Source organism: Cyprinus carpio, chromosome B2 (genome assembly GCF_018340385.1).
Source record: "Cyprinus carpio isolate SPL01 chromosome B2, ASM1834038v1, whole genome shotgun sequence".
Taxonomy (NCBI): Eukaryota; Metazoa; Chordata; class Actinopteri; order Cypriniformes; family Cyprinidae; genus Cyprinus; species Cyprinus carpio.
The window spans coordinates 18,003,741-18,012,199 of NC_056598.1; the positions used below are offsets into that span (position 1 = coordinate 18,003,741).

Consider the following 8,459-nt stretch of genomic DNA (forward strand, 5'->3'; position numbering starts at 1 on the left):
TTCAAAAAAATAAATGTATATCTACGTAACTTGTAAGTTGTATAATGTATATTGTAAATGACTTATTTATTTTCACTTAGAAGATATCTCTTTTTAAAGTTTGAGCTCTTTCGTCTATTTTCTTGTTCCCCCTTTTAAAGCCTGCCATTACATAACACATCAACTTTATGTGTTTATTTCTGCATTTGCACGATTCAAATTATATTAGTTATTCAATATATTTTTTTTGTTGTAATAGATAAACCAATCTGTCATATCATGTGTTGTCAATTTTATGTAAATCACACGGTTTGTAATGTGAATTTTTGTATTTACTCAGAAAATTAATTTTGAATGCATGAATTTCTGTATTGCAATATGATGGATTTGTTTCGTTGTACTGAAATATGAAGCTGTTGTGATATTTTTGATGTTAATGCATGTTTAAAAAACACCAGCTTTAATTCAAGTAATTTATTTTTTACTGAAAATATAAAACAAAATGCAGAAGAGAAAGATTGTTTTTTTTTATCAAAGTAGAAACTACATTAAATATATATCAGGAGTTCACAAAACAAATTTAGAGAAAAACTACCATACAGATTTTTGTATCAGTATTATTCAAGTACCCTAACCCTACATTATATAATACATAAATACTAATATTGCTTCACATTACCACTAACAAAATCCCCAAATATATGGATTTGTTTCCCAACATGACATTTCAGACAGAATTAAGACCTTACATCTCTAGAGTTACTAAAACATCAACTATTCCTGGATGATCCTGAATTGCTTCTTTTGCACAGACCTAAGCTGGTGCTACATGTGTATAAACATGATTGAATTTGTAAGTTCTCATCCATTTTTTTCTTCTCATTTCTTGTAGCCACCCATATAGCCTCTCAGGAAGTCCTCGAATCGTGGAACTGGATACTCAGGGGCCACATTTTCAGGGAGAACTTGCTGGGCTGGCTCATCTTTGTGTTTTTCACTTGCGGATTCTGCCCGGCGCAGACGGCAGTTGTAATCGATTTCTGGGTCACAGTCCGGATGGGGCTCAATGATGCCGTCTTTGACTCTCTTGGCTGCTTCAGCTCCAGTGGATGGCTGAGGTGCAAATTTACCACAGTTGGGGTCGTACGGGTGGCATTCTGGTTTAGAACTGCCAGCACTTGCCCTCAAGTCCTGGCTGTCCACCGGGGTGCAGTCCTTATCGTAGAACATGTAGCAGTCATAACCTTCCTTGGTCTTCCCACGGATGCCCAGCTGGTGACGGGTCTGGAACTCCGGGAGAACTGGAGGGGGTTTCCTGAGAGCAGCGGATCCACCCATCAGACAATATGGATCGTAGCGAGGATCGCAGGCCAGGTTGAGAGGCGCAGGCTCATTTCTTGGAACGTATTCCAAGACAGGCTTATTGAGTCCAGCTAGTTTGGCAGCTGTAAGAGGGTTGCAGCCCTCTTCAAACAAAGGATTACAAAACTGCTCTTTGGGAGTTTCTGCGTTCCTACTGGCTTGGGCTGCAGGTGCAACTACATTTGTGACGCAAAGGGGGTCAGTAGCGGGGTTACAATTGGGGTACAGGTGATACAAACCTGAAGGTGATCTGGCCACTAGCTTGGGCTGGCAGTAAGGATCTTTGGTAGGATCACATCCAAGGTGAGCGTAGGAGGGAAGAGGTCCAAGCGAGGGCCTGTAGCCATAAGCAGCACGCAGGTGGTACTGCAAACACTCTGTGTCTGAAGGATTGCAGATACGCAACAGTTCCGCCCTCTGCTCAGCTGGCAAGAAAGGCTCTAAGACCGGAGCGTAGTAGTAAGCTGCCGGGGTTTTCAGAGGCAGAGGGAGTAGAGGAGACAGAATCGGAGCAGGGACCTTTTCTGGGGTGGGTGAAGGCTCTTCTTCTGCAGCTTTTGGTCTAACAGCATAGAGGCAGTAGGGGTCAAGGTAAGGGTTGCACACTGTCACAGTAGCTTGCCTCACAGGAACAGGCATGACCATCTTGGCTTTGGGTTTGCTGGTCGATTCTGCAATGCAGTCTGGGTCGTCGGAGTTAGCACAGGCTTTGTAAATTTCGCTCAGGTGAGTGAGGTAATGGTTGTAGGAGCGTCCCTCTTCTACTCTGTGCTTGTTCTGCAGGTAAACAAGGTACATGCGATCCATGTCCTCAATCTGTGGAGATAATCACAGAGAAACAAAACTGGGCTAATAAACAGCTCTCAAGAAAGCTGACTTATATTTAGGACAATTAGCCTACATGAAGTCATAGAAAAATCTCAAAAAGATTTTGACCCTGACTAGCAATCTCTGTTTTCATTTAAGGCTACTCACTCCCTCCTGGTTGTTGGTCTGCATGAAGTATTTATACCAGCCCCAGAAATCAGGCAGGCTCCTGTAGTAGGCAACATTCCTCCTGCTACGGACCAGCTTTTTCAGTGATGACTTGCTGTCTGTCTTCCCCTCAGCAGCGCCCTCTATAGCTGAAACAGCACATGACAACAGTAAGTATCATTTAAGCATCATTTAAAGGGACAGTTGTCATGTCGTTCCAAAAAAGACCTTTGTTCATCTTCGGAACACAAATTAAGATATTTTTGATGAAATCCAAGATCTTTCTAACCCTCTCGGAGTTCACCAAAAATATCTTAAGTAGTGTTCTAAAGATGAACAAATGTCTTACGGGTTTGAAACGACATGAGGATGAGCAATTTCTGAAAGAATTTTTTTATTTTTGTGTGAACTATCCCTTTAAATAATATTCAGACAACAGCTCAGTATTTTAATTAATTTATTTATTTAATCAAAATCTGACAATAATGTATTTTATTACTTTGCATTTTGATGACTTCACTATTATTTAGTGCTGGGTAACAATTAATCGTGATTAATCACATTAAAAATAAAAGATTTTGTGTACATAATATATGTGTGTGTACTATATATATTTATTATGTATATATAAATACACACACGTGCATGTATATATTTAAGAAAAATATGTTATGTTTATATATTAAATATATTTATATATAATAGAAATTGTATGAATATAAATATATAAATGTAAATACATGTAAATATTTTCTAAATTCAACTGTGTGTGTATGTCTTTATATATATATATATATAATAAATATACAGAGTACACACACATATATTATGTACACAAAAACCTTTACTTTGGATGCGATTAATAGCGATTAATCATTGCCCAGCACTACTATTATTATAAAATATGGAAAACTCTGTGATGATTTGATTGAATTCTTAAGAAATCTTTGGGTTCTTTGCTTTGCCAGTGTGTCACAGTCCATAATGTACTTTATAACCTAAAATGAAAATAAGAAGGAGATTCTATTTTGAGGCCAAGATGTAGAGAAGCTCTATGCGAGACAATGAACCACTACCATTTTGCAGGCGTGCAGCATAACGATTAATGTTTAATGGAATTATCTCACATCTGAGCTTTGATGTCAATTGCCATTTGATGCCAATATGCCATTTACAGCATAGCTGATGATATAATTGCACAAAAAGTCCAACTCACCATCCTCTTCTTCATTGCGTCCTATAGGACCAGCCTTCAGAAAGTCTGTGTCAGACGTTAATAAAAAAATGAATAAATAAATAAAAAAATGCAACGAAAACAAAAGAAAGAAAAAACTAAATTGAATTGTTATGAACCAAATGTCACACTTCTGAAATTAAGGAAAATGCCAACCAAATGTGAGTGCACAGCAGGCATTTTTCCCGTCAGCAAGCCTGTGTCTTATTCTAGTGATTACCGCTTTGTCTCAGCTCTCAGAGCTCTAAGTGCTCTAAAATGGGGCTTAAACTTCCAGGACCCCCTGCAAGTGTACCTCTTAAACTACAAAGGGATTGGGGAACCAGCCCACAGGCTGCTGCCATAATTACCACTGCTGTGAAATAAAATGAAGGATGTAAAATGGTCTGTACATGCAACATTATTTGTGGCATATATTTGCATCTCCAGTTGGTCTCTTTAGATGTTTATAGCTCATGGAAAATATACAGTTGGCTGATAAACAGAAGGTCTCTGTTTTCCTATATGGAAACTCTTTGACTGAAATCACTTCACAAAGGTGTTCACAAAAAAAGAATAACAATACACAATGCTCATTTGTTTTCTCTGGTTTTGTAAATACTGTGAAGTTTCTGCAGTAATAGTAAACAGATGTGCTTTGTTTCAGAGATGGATTTTGAGACATTTGGTTCATGTTTTATAATGCTATGGTGACTTATGGTGATTTATGATGCTTTATAATGCTATGGTTTGAATTTTGCGTGGTTTAAAATGGATTCTCACCTGGCATAAAGACAGTTGCAAAAGCCATTCCACAGAATATAACAGATAATGTAAGTCTGGCCATTTTTCTTGATTAGTTGAATCCTGAAAACAGAAATTGAGAGAGTGATCCATATCAGGGATTCAGTGATATTCAAAATAATGGTTGGCCAATCTGGGTTTTCAATAGCTGATAATAATGAGTTTTTTTACTCTTTTAACTTGTAAACCATATATGATTTGTTTAAAATGACCAATAACTTGAAATAATCTGTTGTTATACAATTTAGTTTTTAATGGACAGACTGCAATTCACATCCTATTGTTCTTGTAAAAATATATGTAAATTTTATTTTTATTTATTTTTTTCACTTTTTAAAATTGTTACTTTTTAGATTTATAAGAATTTCTTAGGCTTCCCCTGCAATTTTTTGAATGCCTTTTTGAATACTATTTACACCTGTCTTACATAATTCCCAAAATGTGTCTTTCTTTTTTCTAATTTCTTAGTCTTTTTTCATTTTTTTTTTATTTTATTTTTTTTACATTGTACAATGATGGAGGGGGGGGGGGCAAGCACATTATAAATAATACAACAGATATAGTAATCCATGTAAGATTATTAAATAAAAAAAATCATATTTTTAAAATATAAAAAATGTGCTCATACCTCCACCTCATTTATTAAGAATATTTTGTCTGTATCAGTCAACTGAATGAGAAAAAGGATCTTCAAAAGCACTTACCTGTTCTAGCAGAAATGTTTGAATTCACTTCTAAGTTGCTGGTGGGCTCTGAAGGGGCGTACTGAACTCTTCACACAACCCCTGCACTCCCCTTCAAACCCTCTGAACTGCTGTGGCGAACGGCAACATTTTTAAAGTGCTCCATGATCGTTAAGAAAAAAAGGCATGTCATATGTCAGTAGCTTGCTGTTAGCCTTTTTGGGATTGGCTCTTGCAAAATCAGCTCAGTGACCAATGAGAGTCCTGTAATTAGGAAGAAAAGCAGCAAGATCCAACTTGGACGAGGGAGCCGGAGGGATGCAGACATAATCAAAGAAATACCTTTTTACTGATTGATGAATGAGGTGCCACATCTACAACTGAGACACAAACATGACAGAGAACCTTGTGATACTGATACCTTGTGAACTGAACATGTGGTACTTTCTCCATTCTGCCATATGAAATGTGACTTTATCACTTCATCCACTTTAGATTATTTCACCAAGAGCAATTTATCTTATTCTCAGTATTTGTAAAGAAAAAGTAAAGCTCTATGGAATTCCCAAAATTTTTTTTTTTTTATATATATAAATGGATATAAAATCTTCTTTATGTAATAACATATAAATTAGTTTTGGTTAGGCAAAGATATTATTTAATATGACTAACCTAACATCATTTACCAACAAGAAACTCTTACAGTATTGGAACAAGTGGAGGATGTAATGCTGACAAAATGTTCATTTTTGTGTGAAATATCTCTTTTTAGAAACCTTTATACAATAACGTTAAAGCACCCACATCATCTTCCTCATGCATGATTTTTAGGCATAAGTCATCTATGGCAAAGTGAAAACTGTGTAATGTAAGCTAATTAAAAACCAGACACATGCTGATAAAAAAAAAAAAAAAAAAAACTCTCCCCAACAAGCAGATTCCTGTCAACAGATTTTTGAAGCTGTTATCTGGCAGTTTCTTCACACTCACTAAAGATTCCACAGGAAAAGCAGAAAGTGTCGGCCACACTGTCATAAGAAACTAAAGACAACTGAAGGCCAGAAGGTAACAGGATGCTATAAAAAAAAAATCAGGTTTGGGTTAACGATCCGACTACTTTTTACAACGGACATCATAGATCAGAATGATAGCCTGTCAAATATCATTTTAGGTGATTCCTTCCCACCATATATAGCTGCAAAAATCTATAGCTGAAACTTTATGGTGCCTGCTTATGATTTAGAAACGACATCTGCAACGTGCGACTGTTATGCATATACTGTACTGTATGTGACTGAATGTTTAATGGTCCATTCATCATGATGATGGGATGGCCAGATCAGCATGTCCACTGTTACACATATAATTAAACTTCAGGCTTTCTGCAAACAGGTGTTTTACATAGCACATAAACCTGCAATCCAACCTGGAAGCAGCTGAGCACACAAACACGATATGGCCTCATAATTCCAACATACCACATGTAGAAGAATGTGACATGCATAACACCTGGCGCCAGGGAAGAGTTTAAAAATCACTTAGAAGACAAAAAAGAATTCTTTGCCGTTCACTTAAGCAATTTTTATTAATATATACTGTATCTATATTTAACAAATGTCTACTTATCTTTCCACAAATATCTAATTACCCTATTTCACAAACTTTAGTGAAATAAGTGACTTTTTGTTTAACTTGTGACAGAATGAGTGTGGCTAGAAGGTCAAGGTGGTAAAACTCTGAAGAGTTCTGCTTTTTGATTTCTTTTTTCACAGTTCACCTGTATGTCGCTGTAGAGTTTTATGAGAATTGCGACAAGATAGCTTTCACATCTGCTCACCTGGAAATAGGCCAGAGCACTTTTCCTTCCCTTCCATACAAAAAGGATTCTGAGTTAAGTCACACCAAAAAATGTGTGAATATCAAAATATCAAACCAAGTGACATTTTTCTTAAAACCGTTATCACAAACACTCTTTTCAAGAAAATTTTCAAATGTTAAAAAATGCTATTGCTCAAAACAAAATGACAGTTTCTGGTTGTCAAACTGTATGTGCCTATAGAGATGAACTACTGTACATCTCTGGTTACTCTGAATGAGATTTTGTCTTTTGTAAAATAACTATTTCTGCCATGCTTTTCCCAAACCATCAACAAAATGTGTAAACAATTGCATTTTATGGAGAACTAAAAGCCTCCTTTTTTCATGTAAGAAAAAAGCCAAGTAAACAGAAATGATGTGCATGAAACTGTGTTATTTACAGGCAAGGAAAAGTAACTGAATCTGTCATGTATAATTTCAATGGCTGACATGAATCAATGACATTAAAATATATATATAGAAGATAAATGGATACAAATAAAATGTTTATGAAACCTTTTGTGATATGGTTATCTGTATTTATCTATATTGTGATAAGCAAAGTAATACAATAGGTCTGTCAAACTGTGCAGACAATCTTTTTTCATTTTTTCTCTTTATTTGAAGAACATTGGGATTAATATGTGTGGCAAATTGGGGATTTTTTATTTTTTTTTGGCCCTGAGACACAAATCACACCACATTCTTCTGTGGTAGTAAAAACATCTCCTGCTAGGCCTGAATCTTTTAAAGGACCACCAGATGCAGAATTATGGAAGAGTTTCTTTTTAATTGTTTCAGTATGTTTAGCTATAACCTATATGGTCACTTATGTTGCATCTTGTACATTTGTTCAGACTGAATGTTACTGAAAATATTGGTGTTGTTCTTTCGATCTGCTTTAAGTATGTAATTATAAACATCTCTCCATAAAAAAGCTGCATCATGATATTTAGTCTTCATAAATTATTTCAGATTTGAATAGTTCAAATTGAAGCAGTTTAATTCATGTTTGAAGGGTTTAATTCATGTGCACTGGATGAAGTCCTGCATAGTGATGAGCATAAATCATACACATTTGAAACATGACTTTATTTTGTTCTGCTGACTTGAGGAAAAGTTTAGGTGATGTATGGATAGTGTGCTTTACAGGTGGACTACGAGTAAATCACTGGGTGCTTTTTAAAAGTGTCAAGATTTATGAGAAGGACTGTTCCTCCCCTTTACCTATACTGAAAACAGCTCATATTTAACCAGTACTTGGATCGAATGATGGTGAATAAATTTATTATCCTTTTAATCATGCATTTGGTGACAATTAACAATACACATTATCATTACAATTTAATTTATTATAGCTGTTCCATTCCAAAATCACAAAATGAAAAGTCAAGTCCTTTATTTCTTATTATTCTTTAGAAATAATAACTATTTGCTTTATAATTTATATACAATTATAATTAAATATATGTTTAAGTGAAGAAAAAAATAAATAAATGTAAAATTTGAACCCAATGAATACGTTTTGACCATTTAGGATTGTTTCAAAGTCAAAACCTCATTCAGAATAAAGACAAAAACCACAA

At 35.4% G+C, this 8,459-nt stretch overlaps 1 protein-coding gene across 1 annotated transcript; it reads right to left on the reverse strand.

Annotated features, from left to right (window-relative positions):
* Nucleotides 1-454: 454 nt before the first annotated feature.
* On the reverse strand, nucleotides 455-5,189 carry LOC109067446. The gene is made up of 5 exons (XM_042718460.1): nucleotides 5,038-5,189; nucleotides 4,313-4,396; nucleotides 3,533-3,577; nucleotides 2,317-2,465; nucleotides 455-2,157 (listed from the first exon to the last, which is right to left on the reverse strand). Exons 2-5 carry the CDS (start codon nucleotides 4,374-4,376, stop codon nucleotides 859-861), a joined length of 1,557 nt encoding a protein of 518 aa, XP_042574394.1. The 5' UTR covers nucleotides 4,377-4,396; nucleotides 5,038-5,189; the 3' UTR covers nucleotides 455-858.
* Nucleotides 5,190-8,459: the final 3,270 nt, after the last annotated feature.